This window comes from Salmo salar, chromosome 01, assembly GCF_965601325.2.
Source record: "Salmo salar chromosome 01, fSalSal1, whole genome shotgun sequence".
NCBI lineage: Eukaryota > Metazoa > Chordata > Actinopteri > Salmoniformes > Salmonidae > Salmo > Salmo salar.
The window spans coordinates 28,628,635-28,645,835 of record NC_138291.1 but is presented as its reverse complement, the minus strand read 5'-3'; the positions used below and the strand labels follow the sequence as shown (position 1 = coordinate 28,645,835).

The 17,201-nt window shown below is 41.4% G+C and overlaps 1 protein-coding gene and 1 long non-coding RNA gene across 4 annotated transcripts; one reads left to right on the top strand and one right to left on the bottom strand.

Moving 5' to 3' along the window:
* The first annotated feature begins 73 nt into the window (after positions 1–73).
* gstz1 (glutathione S-transferase zeta 1) lies at positions 74–5,490 on the top strand. Of its 2 annotated transcripts, XM_014184489.3 has the most exons (10): positions 76–384; positions 564–626; positions 709–760; positions 863–930; positions 1,036–1,116; positions 1,273–1,398; positions 1,649–1,724; positions 1,821–1,873; positions 5,065–5,114; positions 5,231–5,490. In XM_014184489.3, the coding sequence occupies exons 2-10, from the start codon at positions 609–611 to the stop codon at positions 5,355–5,357; spliced, it is 651 nt and encodes a 216-aa protein (XP_014039964.1). In that variant the 5' UTR covers positions 76–384; positions 564–608; the 3' UTR covers positions 5,358–5,490. The 2 variants fall into 2 exon arrangements, with proteins under 2 accessions (XP_014039908.1, XP_014039964.1); XM_014184433.3 differs by lacking the exon at positions 564–626 and having other exon boundaries at positions 74–384.
* A 188-nt stretch (positions 5,491–5,678) lies between these two features.
* On the bottom strand, positions 5,679–7,314 carry LOC106593296 (uncharacterized). Of its 2 annotated transcripts, none has more exons than XR_006769494.2 (4): positions 7,080–7,314; positions 6,929–6,986; positions 6,544–6,641; positions 5,679–6,439 (listed from the first exon to the last, which is right to left on the bottom strand). It is a non-coding gene; the product is annotated as an uncharacterized LOC106593296 (long non-coding RNA). The 2 variants fall into 2 exon arrangements; XR_001325841.3 differs by having other exon boundaries at positions 6,929–6,989; positions 7,080–7,312.
* Between the last annotated feature and the right edge of the window lie 9,887 nt (positions 7,315–17,201).

Here is a 17,201-nt window from a genome sequence, read left to right as displayed (position 1 = left end):
TATTAGAATACGCGATCTCAACGCAAGTATTTCATTGGATACAACGCGGATCAGTCTTTTTGACAACTCAACTGGTTCATTTACGTAATGTCTGTCACAGAGTTTATCACCAAATTGTATAATATAGCTACATTGTTACAATGAGTTGGCGCTACATTTATGAAACACGGTGGAATTTATAATACGCGTAATGCAGGAAACGATTGCCAGTTTGTATCATTGCGCATAGGCAAAATCGCATAACTGCCAGCCGTGATCGAAGAATCAGAGTGGATTCTGTGACATGTCATTGTCAAAGTAGTTTATTTGCACAACAGTAATAGTTTATTGTCTCTAGCCTACTTACAACCTGCAATGCGGCTCTCACTCGCATGCCTCACAAAGGTATGCCTATTCTACCAATTCTTGCTTGCAAGTAGACACGTGTGCGATACTAAAATGTGGAAATATTTGCAGAAAGATACTGGGAGAGTGCTTAGTCATAGACCAAAAAAAACAAGGAGGAGGGGTATTTGGGAAAGCATTCTATTGGCCGCTAGAAACTGAGATTTTTTTTTTATTAGCATTAGGAACTTGTAATCGTTGAACGCCAGATCTGTCTGAATACTATGGCAACTCAAACAAAGGTGAATCAATGAGCAAAGTTCAGTAAGATATGATAATATTGTATTGTTATCACGTGAACTGATTTATTTTTCTCCCCTTTAGCCCATTCTTCATGGATATTTCAGGAGTTCATGTTCTTGGAGGGTTCGAATTGGTAAGTTCCTATGTAGTCTTCTACGTCTCTCCCTACTTTACAGCATTAGAAAATTGTCTGACTTTGACCCTGGAAAGAAATAACCTACTTTGCTTCTTCCAGCTTTTGCTCTGAAAGGTATTGAATTTGACCAAGTCCCAGTCAATCTTATCAAAGATGGGGGTCAGCAGGTAACTTCCTCATACATCATGCTTTTTCATCAGGTAGAGGTAATTAACCTCTATAATGGTATATCAGATATAATGTCCTCACACTGTACCTATTGTATATTTCAGCTTACAGACCAATACAAGGCATTAAACCCTATGCAACAAGTGCCTGCTGTCCAAATTGATGGCATCACCCTGTCACAGTCGGTGAGTCCAATAATGTTATTGGTTTGTCACTGTTAACAGTTATGTACTTTTTGAGTTACTGATAAAAGTCAAAATTACCTCAAATCTACCTCCATATTCCCAAAATATAACATTGACTACTGACAGTAATGATAAGACCTATCCATTCACACTCAGCTGGCAGTGATCCAGTACATTGAGGAGACCAGACCAGGACCCAGGCTTCTCCCTGCAGACCCAAAGAAGCGTGCCCAGGTGCGCATGATCTCTGACCTCATCGCCTCCGGGATCCAGCCTGTGCAGGTGAGGGAATTACAGCACAAAGAATGTGGGTAAATGAGAGAAAAGAATGCAACAAATTGAAAGCACACCAGTCCACTGCAGATCTCTGACCTTGTTTGCAATACAAACTAGGTTTACTGTATGGAAGGAAAGAAAAATCAAATGGCAGAACCTCAGACATGCTGATATCATGGTTGAATGACCATTGCAACAATTATGATGGTGATGACTGTAGAGGTACTCAGTCATGTCTGATCATTTTGTATTTCAGAATTTGTACGTGCTACAGAAGATTGGAGCAGAGAAGTTGCAGTGGGCGCAGCATTTCATCCAAAGAGGTTTTGAAGGTGGCTAGAATAGCCTTACATTCAACATGCCACTATAGCTCATCTCCAGACAGCCATTACAGGCCTGACTCCATGTCACTGTCTGTTTCTCCTCAGCCTTGGAGCCCATTCTGAAAGAGACGGCTAGCAAGTACTGCGTAGGGGACGAGGTGAGGGGACACTCGTTCATCACATAAAAACACAGTGGCAGTGTTAAGCTAAGTTTCTCAAGTTAGGTTTTTTTATTTTCACACGCACAAGTAGAGTGAAATGCCTTTCTTGCTTGCTCATTCCCAACAATGCAGTAATCAATATCAGTAGTACAAAAAAATAGAACAAAAACACACGAGAAATAGAAATAAGAACACAAGAAAGTAAGCTATATACAGGGTCAGTGCCAATAACATATTTACAATGTGCAGGGATACTGGAGTGATATGGTTAGATTTGTATAGGAGTAAGGTGACAAGGCATCATGGATATGATAAACAAGAGTAGCAGCAGCATACAGTGCCTTCAGAAAGTATTCATACCCCCTTGACTTATTCCACATTTTGTTGTTACAGCCTGAATTCAAAATGGATTAAGTAGATATTTTTCTCACCCATGTACACACAATACCCAATAATGACAATTAAAATGTTTAGCCATTTTAGCAAATTTATTGAAAATTAAGTACAGAAATATCTAATTTACTTAACTCTTACATCTAGACGTTCCGCTAGCGGAACACCTGCTCCAATATCCAATGATAGGCGTGGCGCGAATTACAAATTCCTCAAAAATCCAAACACTTCCATTTTTCAAACATATGACTATTTTACACCATTCTAAAGACAAGACTCTCCTTTATCTAACCACACTGTCCGATTTCAAAAAGGCTTTACAGCGAAAGCAAAACATTAGATTATGTCAGCAGAGTACCCAGCCAGAAATAATCAGACACCCATTTTTCAAGCTAGCATATAATGTCACAAAAAACAAAACCACAGCTAAATGCAGCACTAACCTTTGATGATCTTCATCAGATGACACGCCTAGGACATTATGTTATACAATGCATACATGTTTTGTTCAATCAAGTTCCTATTTATATCAAAAAACTGCTTTTTACCTTAGCATGTGACGTTCAGAACTAGCATTCCCACCGAACACTTCCGGTGAATTTACTAAATTACTCACGATAAACTTTCACAAAAAACATAATTATTTTAAGAATTATAGATACAGAACTCCTTTATGCAATCGAGGTGTCCGATTTTAAAATAGCTTTTCGGTGAAAGCACATTTTGCAATATTCTGAGTAGATAGCACGCCATCACAGGCTAGCTATTTTGACACCCACCAAGTTTGACCCTCACCAAACTCAGATTTACTATAAGAAAAATTTGATTACCTTTGCTGTTCTTCGTCAGAATGCACTCCCAGGACTTCTACTTCAATAACAAATGTTGGTTTGGTTCAAACTAATCCATAGTTATATCCAAATAGCGGCATTTTGTTCGTACGTTCAAGACACTATCCGAGGGTGACGAAGGGTTACGCGCCCGACGCGTTTCGTGACAAAAAAATTCGAAATATTCCATTACAGTACTTCAAAGCATGTCAACCGCTGTTTAAAATCAATTTTTATGCTATTATTCTCGTAAAAAAGCGATAATATTCCGACCGGGAGTCGTTGTATTCGTTCAAAGACGAAATAATAAAAACATGGGGTCGCCTCGTGCACGCGCCTCCAGTCTCTGTTCTCTGATCGACCACTATCAAAATGCGCTAATGTTTTTCAGCCAGGGCCTGCAAAGCCACCATTCAGCTTTTTGCAGCCTTCTGAGAGCCTATGGGAGCCATAGGAAGTGTCACGTAACAGCAGAGATCCCCTGTTTTGGATAGAGATGATCAAGAAGGCCAAGAAATGGTCAGACAGGGTACTTCCTGTACAGAATCTTCTCAGGTTTTGGCCTGCCAAATGAGTTATGTTATACTCACAGACACCATTCAAACCGTTTTAGAAACTTTGGAGTGTTTTCTATCAAAAGCTAATAATTATATGCATATTCTAGTTTCTGGGCAGGAGTAATAATCAGATTAAATCGGGTACGTTTTTTATCCGGCCGTAAAAATACTGCCCCCTATCCATAACAGGTTAAGTCAATACATGTTATAATCACTTTTGTCAGCGTTTACAGCTGGGAGTCTTTCTGGTTAAGTCTAAGAGCTTTGCGAACCTGGATTGTACAATATTTGTACATTTTTTATTTTTATTCTTCAAGCTTTGTAAAGTTGGTTCTTGATCATTGCTAGATAGCCATTTTCAAGTCTTGCCGTAGATGTTCAAGCCAATTTAAGTCAAAACTGTAACTAGGCAACTCAGGAACATTCAATGTCATCTTAGTAAGCAACTCCAGTGTATATTTGGCCTTGTGTTTTAGGTTATTGTCCTGCTGAAAGGTGAATTTGTCTGTTGGAAAGCAGACTGAACCAGGTTTTCCTCAGGGATTTTGCCTGTGCTTAACTCTATTCTGTTTTTCTTATCCTAAAAAACTCCCTTGTCCTTGCCGGTGACAAGCATACCCATAACATGATGCAGCCAACACCATGGTTGAAATATGAATATGGGGTGTGTTGTTGTATTTGCCCCAAACATAACACTTTGTATTTAGTACATAAAGTTCATTAATTTGACTTTTTTTTGTTGCAGTTTTACTTTTAGTGCCTTATTGTAAACAGGATGCATGTTTTGGAATATTTTTATTCTGTACAGGCTTCCTTTTTACTTAGTATTGTGGAGTAACTAGAATGTTGTTGATCCATCCTCAGTTCTCCCATCACAGCCATTAAACTCTGTAACTGTTTTTAAAATCACCAATGGCCTCATGGTGAAATCCCTGAGCGGTTTTCTTCCTCTCCAGCAACTGAGTTAGGAAACACACCTGTGTCTGTGTAGTGACTGGGTGTATTGATACACCATCCAAAGTGTAATTAATAACTTCACCATGCTCAAAGGGATATTCATTGTTTACTGCTGAACTTATTTATGCTTGCCGTAACAAAGGGGTTGAATACTTATTGACTAGACATTTCATCTTTTAATGAATTTCTAAAAATGTCTAAAAACATAATTCCACTTTATATTATGGGGTATTGCGTGTAGGACAGTGACACAATCTCAATTTAATCCATTTTAAATTCAGACTAACTACAAAATGTGGAAAAAGTGAAGGGGTGTGAATACTTTCTGAAGGCACTGTATATGATGATTGAATGTGTGTAAAGTCAGTATGGATGTGTGACGTTGTTCTACAGTAGACCTCACTTTAAGTTGAGGAATTCTTGATTGAACTAAATAATGTTTACCTTTTAGATCTCCATGGCAGACATCTGTCTCGTCCCTCAAGTCTATAATGCTGAACGGTAAGGCACCCTCCATCATTCAGTTAGAACTGGAACAGAACAACACCACAGCATGAGACACATTTTACACTGAACATACAACCCAAATGAAGAGACTTTTTACATTTGCCAAACAGGTTCAAAGTGGACGTTGATCAGTTCCCAACTATCAAAAGGCTAAACCAAACCTTAATGAAGGTAGACGCTTTCAAAGTGAGTCATCCATCTTGCCAACCAGACACACCTGCTGAATTGTGTACATGAGAACCCCTCTGACATCTACAGGAGCCAGTAGTGCCATCATCATTGGATACTTCAATACAATTCTTTGATATGAATCATTTGGTTTCAATCTCGTGACTTGAAATAAGACTAAAATAAAGAATGTTTGGGTTAAGACCATGTATTACTTATATGATGAGAAGTTGAGTTTGAATATGTACATTGTAACCTCTGATACAGCACGTTCCCCCATCTTGACATATGCCCAACATGACACTGGAACATAGTGGATTTGTGAAGATAAATACAATAGAAAACATGAAAGTGCCCAATACCAGCCCACTGGTATACACATGAGGAAAGTGGAAGTGGAAATTTGTTTAATAATTGGTTTAGTAAAATAGCTGAAGTTCAACTAATATCATGCAGCAGTTAATTAACCCATGCTTAAAAAATGTAAATTAAATAGAAAGTTCTTTGCTTTCAACACACATTGGTGAGAAAATATCTAGAACACAGGAGAGATGTTTGTTAGATCTGGTGCCTATACCATTTCTCAGATGGGGAGAATGCCACTTGAACATCAATATAAAAAAGTTAACAACCCATAATGTAATGTCAGACACCTGACAACAGTGTGATTAAAAAGGCATAACTTGCACCATAACTGACAATCAACATCCCCCTCCAGGAAAATAGCAAATCAGGCTAGACTACAGCCTTCAGTGGCCACAATAAAACTGTTACTGAAGACTTAATTACATCCAAGCCTAATGTAACAGAGCCATTACACAGAAGAGCAAATACAAAGGACTCAACAGTCCCTGTATGAGTTCTGCCCATGATACATTCACTCATATCATTCAGAATTTGTAAGCCAGACACAGGGATAAAAAGTCACATTTTTCCCCCTTATTCCCCATAAGGCTGTTTTAGTTTCTCCTTAAGGTCCAGTCTCTTATCTCCAGGTTTCTCCACTATGCACTTCACTGTGTCATTGAAGAAGTTTGACAGTGTCTGGAAGGACAGAACCTCCCAGGTTGATCATGCTGTGTCCGGCACGAGGCTTGGCGCAGTGCAGAGGGGATACCACTGAACTCCACATACTGGTGTCTGAAAAGAACCTAAAACAGAGGATTTTTATTCAGAGAATTTGAAAATGAATGATGCTGGATTACCATTTTAACTTTCTTGAAAACAAGATAGGGCTGGTTGAGGGTGGACTCACCCACGTTGAAGATTTGGATGTCCTGCAAGACTCCAATAGCACTACAACCTCCACTGACCAGCATCCTGTTGCCTGATACTGGCAGTGATGCATGATATCTGATCACACAGACGAGATAGGGCAACGTTATCACAGTAAAAAGGCATTTCTACATCAATCCATACATCATTGTGTGGATTACAGTAATAAATATAAGATTAACAAATGGCATAGAATTAAATCAGTAATTTAAAAAAGAATGGTCACAATATTGGTCTGTGTGGCAATAGAAACATTGTTTTTCATCATAGTAAATACTTTTTGATGTCCTAGATATCCAAAAGATGAAAAATATCAGATAGGCATTGCGTTTACATATTACAAGGTTGAATAAATATGTTCTCACCCTCGAGGCAGTGATGGCATGATCTCATATTTCACAGCTGTGTACTCCATAAAGCCTTCTGCTAAAAATAAAGAAAGTTGCATTTGAAGATGAAGTTGTAACTAGCTTTGTGTAGCGTAATCCAAATCACCACTCTTTGTCACAGCCTTACCGAGATGCAAAATGTTGACGTTGTTCAGGTAGGTTGCAATCTTCCTGCCACCAAAAATGAGCAACCGGTTGGACAAAAAAGTGCTTAAGAGCCTGTTTTATGTAAACATAAAATGTGTTTGTTAAATAAACACTGTCGTCCTGTAACGATTAAATACATTAAGCAAAGTATTGTAATAGCACAATGCCTCTACAGAAATATAATCAAGGAACATTGACCCAGATCCCTCCACAATGGGTTGGTACCAGAGCTCAAACTCTGGGTAAAAATGTACGGAGCATTACTGTAGGCCTTGTCTCCAGGACAGCAGCTTGGATGGCACAGGACAATATGGCGCATTTTAATAAGATGGCACAGGACAAAATCTCTCCCAATTGTTTTTACACAAGTTATCAATATTAGTAAACAGTCGACTCCATTTTCCATAGGGAGTCCTCACAGCGGGTTTGGTCATACGGACCTCCAATGACAATGACCATCTCGGGATCACTCAGACACATGTTATGGCTCCAGCGCTTTGATGGACAAACTGAAAATAAAATATCCTTAATGTTTTATATACAACAGAATATCTGGCATTTGAAATAAATTGCTTACTTAATTGAGAATTCTGACCGGCTCTGCAATTTGTCTTCATCTTTCCAGTCTTCTCCACAACACTGTTCTCTCTAGATAGCTTTCTTTTATTGGGACTAGATGCTTAAGCAGTGTCCTTCTGAGGGGTAATAACAGCTTCAGGGGTCCATGCGAAGCGACCCCTTCCCAATCCCTATCCGTCTGGGGGTCTTATCCTTCAAATACCATGAAGATAAACACACAGGTGCAATTTATCTCTCCCCTACTTCACATGGCCGTGGGAAGATGTTTTGGGTGCTGTCGACAGTTGATTAGTATTTTTCTCGACACATACAGGAGTAATAAAGGCCTAGTGCACTAATTTGGTGTGATTGGTTTAATTGTATTATTTATTTGTTATATACAGTACCAGTCAAAAGATTGGACACCTACTTATTCACAGGTTTTTCTTTATTTTTACTATTTTCTACATTGTAGAATAACACATATGGAATCATGTAGTAACCAAAAAAGTGTTAAACAAATAAAAATAGATTTTATATTTTAGAATCTTCAAAGTAGCCACCCTTTGCCATGATGACAGCTTTGCATACTCTTGGAATTCTCTCAACCAGCTTCACCTGGAATGCTTTACCAACAGTCTTGAAGGAGTTCCCACATATGCTGAGCAAACCAGATAGGATGGTGTATCGCTGCAGAATGCTGTGGTAGACATGCTGGTTAAGTGTGCCTTGAATTCTAAATAAATCACAGACAGTGTCACCAGCAAAGCACCCCCACACCATCACACCTCTTCCTCCATGCATCACAGTGGGATCCACACATGTTGAGTTCATCCATTCACCTACTCTGTGTCTAACAAAGACACGGTGGATGGAACCAAAAATCTCCAACTTGGACTCATCAGACCAAAGGACAGATTTCCACCGGTCTAATGTAAATTGCTCGTGTTTCTTGGCCCAAGCAAGTCTCTTCTTATTTTTGGTGTCCTTTAGTAGTGATTTCTTTGCAACAATTCGACCATGAAGACCTGATTGATGCAGTCTCTGAACAGTTGATGTTGAGATGTGTCTGTTACTTGAACTCTATGAAGCATTTATTTGGGCTGCAATTTCTTCCCTTCCAGTGGTGGTCCTCATGAGAGCCTGTTTCATCATAGCGCTAGATGGTTTTTGTGACTGCACTTTCAAAGTTCTTGAAATTGTCCGGATTGACTGACCTTAATGTCTTAAAGTAATGATGGACTGTTGTTTCTCTTTGCTTATTTGAGCTGTTCTTGCCATGATATGGACTTGTTCTTTTACCAAATAGGCCTATCTTCTGTATACCACCCCTACCTTGTCACAACACAACTGATTGGCTCAAACACATTAAGAAGGAAAGAAATTCCACAAATTAACTTTTAAGAAGGCACACCTGTTTACTGAAATGAATTCCAGGTGACTACCTCATGAAGCTGGTTGAGAGAATGCCAAGAGTGTGCAAAGCTGTCATCAAGGCAAAGGGTGGCTACTTTGAAGAATCTCAAATATAAAATATATTTTGATTTGTTTAACACTTTTTTGGTTACTACATGATTCCATGTGTTATTTCAGAGTTTTGATGTCTTTACTATTATTCTACAATGTAGAAAATAGTAAAATAAAGAAAAACCCTGGAATGAGTAGGTGTGTCCAAACTTTTGACTGGTACTGTATATTAATTATATTTTAATTGTAATTTATCAGGGGGTGCTGCAGTAACCTCAGGTAAATAGATTGATTTCTGACTTGTCAGCTTTGAGCAAGGTTTAGCAAAATGCTGTCTCCTAGATGTGAGGAGTTGGGGGTTGTAATCTGCAAAGAATGAATCAAACATACACTTTAGTTTCCTGTTTTGTTTATTTACCATGCTGTCCCTAGGAGGGGTGCGTCACTTGAGTGGGTTGAGTCACTGACATGATCTTCCTGTCTGGGTTGGCGCCCCCCTCGGGTTCGTGCCGTGGTGGAGATCTTTGTGGGCTATACTCGGCCTTGTCTCAGGGTAGTAAGTTGGTGGTTTGAAGATATCCCTCTAGTGGTGTGGGGACTGTGCTTTGGCAAAGTGGGTGGGGTTATATCATGCCTGGTTGGCCCTGTCCGGGGGTATCGTCGGACGGGGCCAAAGTGTCTCCCGACCCCTCCTGTCTCAGCCTTCAGTATTATGCTGCAATAGTTTATGTGTCGGGGGGCTAGGGTCTATGTTTATGTGTTGGGGGGCTAGGGTCTATGTTTATGTGTCGGGGGGCTAGGGTCTATGTTTATGTGTTGGGGGGCTAGGGTCTATGTTTATGTGTTGGGGGCTAGGGTCTATGTTTATGTGTCGGGGGCTAGGGTCTATGTTTATGTGTTGGGGGCTAGGGTCTATGTTTATGTGTCGGGGGCTAGGGTCTATGTTTATGTGTTGGGGGCTAGGGTCTATGTTTATGTGTCGGGGTTCTAGGGTCTATGTTTGTGTTGGGGGGCAAGGGTTTATGTTTATGTGTCGGGGGGCTAGGGTCTATGTTTATGTGTCGGGAGGCTAGGGTTTATGTTTATGTGTCGGGGGGCTAGGGTTTATGTTTATGTGTTGGGGGCTAGGGTCTATGTTTATGTGTCGGGGGGCTAGGGTCAATCTGTTATATCTGTATTTCTCCTGTCTTATCCGGTGTCCTGTGTGAATTTAAGTATGCTCCCTCTGATTCTCTCTCTTTCTCTCTTTCTCTCTTCTCTCAGAGGACCTGAGCCCTAGGACCATGCCTCAGGACTACCTGACCTGATGACTCCTTGCTGTCCCCAGTCCACCTGGTCGTGCTGCTGCTCCAGTTTCAACTGTTCTGACTGCAGCTATGGAACTCTGACCTGTTCAACAGATGTGCTACCTTGTCCCGGACCTGTTGTTTTCGACTCTCTCTCTCTACCGCACCTGCTGTCTCTAACTCTGAATGATCGGCTATGAAAAGCCAACTGAAATATACTCCTGAGGTGCTGAACTGTTACACCCTCTACAACCACTGTGAGTAGTATTATTTGACCCTGCTGGCCATCTATGACAATTTGAACATCTTGGCCATGTTCTGTTATAATCTCCACCCGGCACAGCCAGAAGAGAACTGGCCACCCCTCAGAGCCTGGTTCCTCTCTAGGTTTCTTCCTAGGTTTCTGCCTTTCTAGGGAGTTTTTCCTAGCCACCGTGCTTCTACATCTGCATTGCTTACTGTTTGGGGTTTTAGGCTGGGTTTCTGTATAGCACTTTGTGACATCGGCTGATGTAAAAAGGGCTTTATAAATACATTTGATTGATTGATTGATTGATTGATTGATTGATTGATTGATTGATTGACAATATAGACCACTATATGGATAAATGCCTCAGAAAAACAAAAGTAGTGACAGGTCTAGATAAATCCATAGCAAACTAGTAGAAACCCCTGCCTTTGGAACCCCTGTAACTCACCCTCTGACTCCCAGAGGTGTTGAGTAGAGTATGGGAGAGATGGCTGTTGTGCTCGACTGGGCTGGAGTGTTTTCTTGGGACAAGCTGAGTATTGCTGATGAAACTGGCTTCATTCTTTTTGAGGAAAGAGTTGAATAACAATTGAAGATACTGGTACATTATGTAGGTACTGTTTTTATCATTACACATACCTGCCAAGAGGAATGGAGTATCTGTTCAGTGTTTAATTCATAATGTCACGGATGTCACAATAACTACACTGAACAAAAATATAAATGCAACATGTTTTATGAGCAGAAATAAAAGATCCCAGAAATGTTCCATATGCACAAAAAGCTTATTTCTCTCAAATGTTGTGCAAAAATGTGTTTACATCCCTGTTAGTGAGCATTTCTCCTTTGCCAAGATAATCCATCCAGCTGACAGGTGTGGCATTAAACAGCATCATCATTACAGGTGCACCTTGTGCTGGGGACAATAAAAGGCCACTCTAAAATGTGCAGTTTTGTCACACAACACAATGCCACAGATGTGTCAAGTTGAGGGACCATTCAATTGGAATGCTGACTACAGAATGTCCATCAGAGGTGTAGCCAGAGAATTTGGCCTGGTACAATTGGGACAATCTGCCGTTTTTTTGTGGATAAAAGATGGGATGCCGAACCTTTTTTGTCCTCTGGTCCTTTTGCGAGTCACCCCTTCAGTTTTTCAGGTAGCTATCAGGTTTTTGAATTGTTTTTTTGTGGGCATGCAGCAAACCCCCAATTTGAGCTAGCATTATTCCCAATCTTTATCCTTGCAGTTCACAGCAGAAATGTTTTGTCGGTGTCTTACCTAATATTAGACCTCTGAATTAATCCGAGGTCCTATATTGGGCTATCCCATCTGGACAAGAGGAATATCTATGTAAGAATGCTGTTTATTGACTATAGCCCAGCATTCAACACCATAGTACCCTCCAAGCTCATCATTAAGCTCGAAGCCCTGGGTCTGAACCCCACCCTGTGCAACTGGGTCCTGGACTTCCTGATGGGCTGCCCCCAGGTGGTGAAGGTAGGAAACATCACCCACTCCGCTGATCCTCAACACTGGGGCCCCACAAGGGTGTGTGCTCAGCCCCCTCCTGTACTCCCTGTTCACCCATGACTTCGTGGTCAAGCATGCCTCCAACTCAATCATCAAGTTTGCAGACAACACAACAGTAGTAGGCTTGATTACCAATGATGACAAGACAGCCTACAGGGAGGAGGTGAGGGCTCTGGGAGTGTGGTGCCTGCAAAACAACCTCTCACTCAACGTCAACAAAATAAAAGAGATGATCGTGGACTTCAGGAAACAGCAGAGGGTGCACCCCCCTATCTACATCGATGGGACCGCAGTGGAGAAGGTGGAAAGCTTCAAGTTCCTTGGCGTACACATCACTGACAAACTGAAATGGACCACCCACACAGACAGTGTGGTGAAGAAGGTGCAACAGAGCCTCTTCAACCTCAGGAGGCTAAAGACATTTGGCTTGTCACCTAAAACCCTCACAAACTTTTACAGATGCACAATTGAAAGCATCCTGTCGGGCTGTATCACCGCCTGGTACGGCATCTGCACCGCCCGCAACCGCAATGCTCTCCAGAGGGTAGTGCACAACGCATTACCAGGGGCAAACTACCCGCCCTCCAGGATACCTACAGCACCCGATGTCACAGGAAGGCCAAAAGGATCATCAAGGGCATCAACCACCCGAGCCACTGCCTGTTCACCCTGCTATCATCCAGAAGGCGAGGTCAATACAGGTGCATCAAAGCTGGGATCGATAGACTGAAAAACAGCTTCTATATCAAGGCCATCAGACTGTTAAATAACTAGTACACTAGAGGCTGCTGCCTATAGGCATAGACTAGAAATAACTGGCCACTTTAAGGAATGGAACACTAGTCACTTTAATAATGTTTGCATATCTTGCATTACTCATCTCATATGTATATACTGTATTCTATACTATTCTAAGGTATCTTAGTCACTTAACGTTTACATATCTGGCATTACTCATCTCATATTTATATACTGTTTTCTGTACTATTCTACGGTATCTCATTCACTTAATGTTTACATATCTTGCATTACTCATCTCATATGTATATACTGTATTCTATACTATTCTACTGTATCTTAGTCCGTTCCGCTCTGACATCGCTCATCCATATGTATATAGTCTTAATTCATTCGTACATAGATTTGTGAATATTGGGTATATGTTGTGTAATTTGTTAGATATTACTTGTTAGATATTACTGCATTGTCGGAGTTAGAAGCACAAGAACTTCGCCACACCCGCAATAACATCTGCTAATCACGTGTATGTGACCAATAAAATAACATTTGATTTGATTTTATTTGTATCTCTTGTAGCAGGTCCAATCGCCATTGCCACCTAGTGCATGTTCCATTGCCACTGCCAACAACTCACGGTATTCGGTCTTGGGGGAATGGACGTTCTTATCAAGCAAGACAACCATCTCAGATGATGTTCTGGTTAGCCAGGACGTGAAGCCACAGAGGATTGGTACTCTGTCTGCCCAAACAATGTACATTAGACCTACATTCATTCGAATTAATAACAATTGCAAAAATGCCCATATAGTGCCTTGCAAAAGTATTCATCCCCTTGGCATTTTTCCTATTTTGTTGTATTACAACCTGTATTTTTAATTTATTTTTATTTGGATTTCATATAATGGGCATACACAAAATAGTCCAAATTGGTGAAGTGAAATCGAAAAAATAACTTAATAAAAAACAGACAAGTGGTGCGTACATATGTATTCACCCCCTTAAATAAGATCTGGTGCAACCAATTACCTTCAGAAGTCACATAATCAGTTAAATAAAGTCCACCTGTGAGCAATGTAAGTGTCACATTATCTCAGTATATATACACCTGTTCTGAAAGGCCCCAGAGTCTGCAACACCACTAAGCAAGCGGCACCATGAAGACCAAGGAGCGCTCCAAACAGGTCAGGGACAAAGTTGTGGAGAAGTACAGATCAGGGTTGGGTTATAAAAAAATATCCGAAACTTTGAACATCCCACGGAGCACCATTAAATCCATTATTACATTTTTTAAAGAATATGGCACCACAACAAACCTGTCCATAGGACCACTTTAAGCCGTACACTCCACAGAGCGGTGCTTATGGAAGAGTGGCCAGAAAAAAGCCATTGCTTAAAGAAAAAAATAAGCAAACAAGTTTGGTGTTCGCCCAAAGGCAGAGACCCCCCAAACATATGGAAGAGGGTACTCTGATCAGATGAGACTAAAAAACATTTTGATCATCAAGGAAAATGCTATGTCTGGCGCAAACCCAACACCTCTCATCAGCCCGAGAACACCATCCCCACAATGAAGCATGGTGGTGGCAACATCATGCTGTGGCGATGTTTTTCATCGGCAGGGACTGGGAAACTGGTCAGAATTGAAGGAATGATGGATGGCGCTAAATACAGGGAAGTTCTTGAGGGAAACCTGTTTCAGTCTTCCAGACATTTGAGACTGGGACGGAGGTTCACCTTCCAGCAAGACAATGACCCTAAGCATACTGCTAAAGCAACACTCGAGTGGTTTAAGGGGAAACATTTAAATGTCTTGGAATGGCCTAGTCAAAGCCCAGACCTCAATCAAGCTCCATTTTTATGGAATGGTCTGCCTACCAATGTGAGAGACGCAGACTCAGTCTCAACCTTTAAGTCTTTACTGAAGACTTATCTCTTCAGTAGGTCCTATGATTAAGTATAGTCTGGCCCGGGAGTGTGAAGGTGAACGGAAAGGCTGGAGCAACGAACCGCCCTTGCTGTCTCTGCCTTGCCGGTTCCCCTCTTTCCACTGGGATTCTCTGCCTCTAACCCTTTTACAGGGGCTGAGTCACTGGCTTACTGGTGTTCTTCCATGCCGTCCATGGGAGGGGTGCGTCACTTGAGTGGGTTGAGTCACTGACGTGGTCTTCCTGTCTGAGTTGGCGCCCCCCCCTTGGGTTGTGCCATGGCGGAGATCGCTGTGGGCTATACTCGGCCTTGTCTTAGGACGGTAAGTTGGTGGTTGGAGACATCCCTCTAGTGGTGTGGGGGCTGTGCTTTGGCAAAGTGGGTGGGGTTATATCCTGCCTGTTTGGCCCTGTCCGGGGGTATCATCGGATGGGGCCACAGTGTCTTCTGATCCCTCCTGTCTCAGCCTCCAGTATTTATGCTGCAGTAGTTTATGTGTCGGGGGGGCTAGGGTCAGTCTGTTACATCTGGAGTATTTCTCTTGTCTTATCCGGTGTCCTGTGTGAATTTAAATATGCTCTCTCTAATTCTCTCTTCTCTCTTTCTGTCTTTCTCTCGGAGGACCTGAGCCCTAGGACCATGCCTCAGGACTACCTGGTATGATGACTCCTTGCTGTCCCCAGTCCACCTGGCCGTGCTGCTGCTCCAGTTTCAACTGTTCTGCCTGCGGCTATGGAACCCTGACCTGTTCACCGGACGTGCTTGTTGCACCCGCGACAACTACTATGATTATTATTATTTGACCATGCTGGTCATTTATGAACATTTTAACATCTTGACCATGTTCTGTTATAATATCCACCCTGCACAGCCAGAAGAGGACTGGCCACCCCTCATAGCCTGGTTCCTCTCTAGGTTTCTTCCTAGGTTTTTGGCTTTTCTAGGGAGTTTTTCCTAGGGAGTTTTTCCTAGCCACCGTGCTTCTTTCACATGCTTTGCTTGCTGTTTGGGGTTTTAGGCTGGGTTTCTGTACAGCACTTTGAGATATCAGCTGATGTACGAAGGGCTATATAAAAATAAATTTGATTTGATTTGAATCCAATTGAGAATCTGTGGTATGACTTAAAGATTGCTGTACACCAGCGGAACCCATCCAACTTGAAGGAGCTGTAGCAGTTTTAACTTGAAGGAGCTAGGGCAGTTTTGCCTTGAAGAATGGGTAAAAATCCCAGTGGCTAGATGTGCCAAGCTTATAGAGACATACCCCAAGAGACTTGCAGCTGTAATTGTTGCAAAAGGTGGCTCTACAAAGTATTGACTTTGGGGAGGGATGAATAGTTATGCATGCTCAAGTTCTCAGTTTTTTTGTCTTATTCCTTGTTTGTTTCACAATAAAACATATTTTGCATCTTCAAAGTGGTAGGCATGTTGTGTAAATCAAATGATACAAACCCCCCAAAAATCAATTTTAATTCCGGGTTGTAAGGCAACAAAATAGGAAAAATTCCAAGGGGGGTGAATACTTTTGCAAGCCACTGAATATAAGGTCTATATTGCCTGTTTTGAAGGTGCATTACTTGGGAGGGAGATTGGAATGCTGACCTTTTCCAAGAGGCAACAGAGAAATGGAGGAGAGGAGTGTATGGGAAGATTTTGCTCACTGTTTGTGAGGTATGGTCTCCAGCTTGTCATTCTATACATTTTCAATATATACTGAACAAAATAAAAGTAACATGCAACAATTTCAAAGATTTTACTGAGTCACAGTTCCTATGAGGAAAACAGAGAATTTAAATAAATTCATTAGGCCCTAATCTATGGATTTTGCATGACTGGGAATACAGATATGCATCCGTTGGTCACAGATACCTTTAAAAAAAATGGTCCTCACAATGGGCCTCAGGATCTCACCATGGTATTTCTGTGTATTCAAATTGCCTTTGATAAAATGCAATTGTGTTTATCTGTAGCTTATGCCTGCATGCTGACCATACCGCTCGCGTCGCAAAATAAATTTACACATAAATCATTGCACCCATACTGCTTGCGCGTTTCAATGAGGGTCTGGGTAGCCAGGTTCTAAAATAGAACTTGGGTCTATTTGTGACACATGATGTGCTGCAAGTCCTGCCTCTCCCATCTCCTCGTTGGTTTTGAAGAGCATATACCCATGTGGGTGATTGAAAGATGAACTGAGGTCCACACTCCACTCCAGTTGGCAGTGGTAATGCACCTTAACGTTAGTTGCCAACCTCCATATAAAGTCCAAAGAAGAAGCCTGAAGGTGAGGTTACTAGAAAGAAACTCAGTTTACACTTTTATCTGTGGATTAATTGTCAG

Excerpts from the sequence above, each read along its gene's own strand:
- gstz1 (XM_014184433.3), top strand. The coding sequence starts at position 355 with ATGCGGCTCTCACTCGCATGCCTCACAAAG. Across the intron at positions 1,117-1,272 it reads GCATCACCCTGTCACAGTCG|CTGGCAGTGATCCAGTACAT; the intron begins GTGAGTCCAATA and ends ATTCACACTCAG. Across the intron at positions 5,115-5,230 it reads CAAGTCTATAATGCTGAACG|GTTCAAAGTGGACGTTGATC; the intron begins GTAAGGCACCCT and ends TTTGCCAAACAG.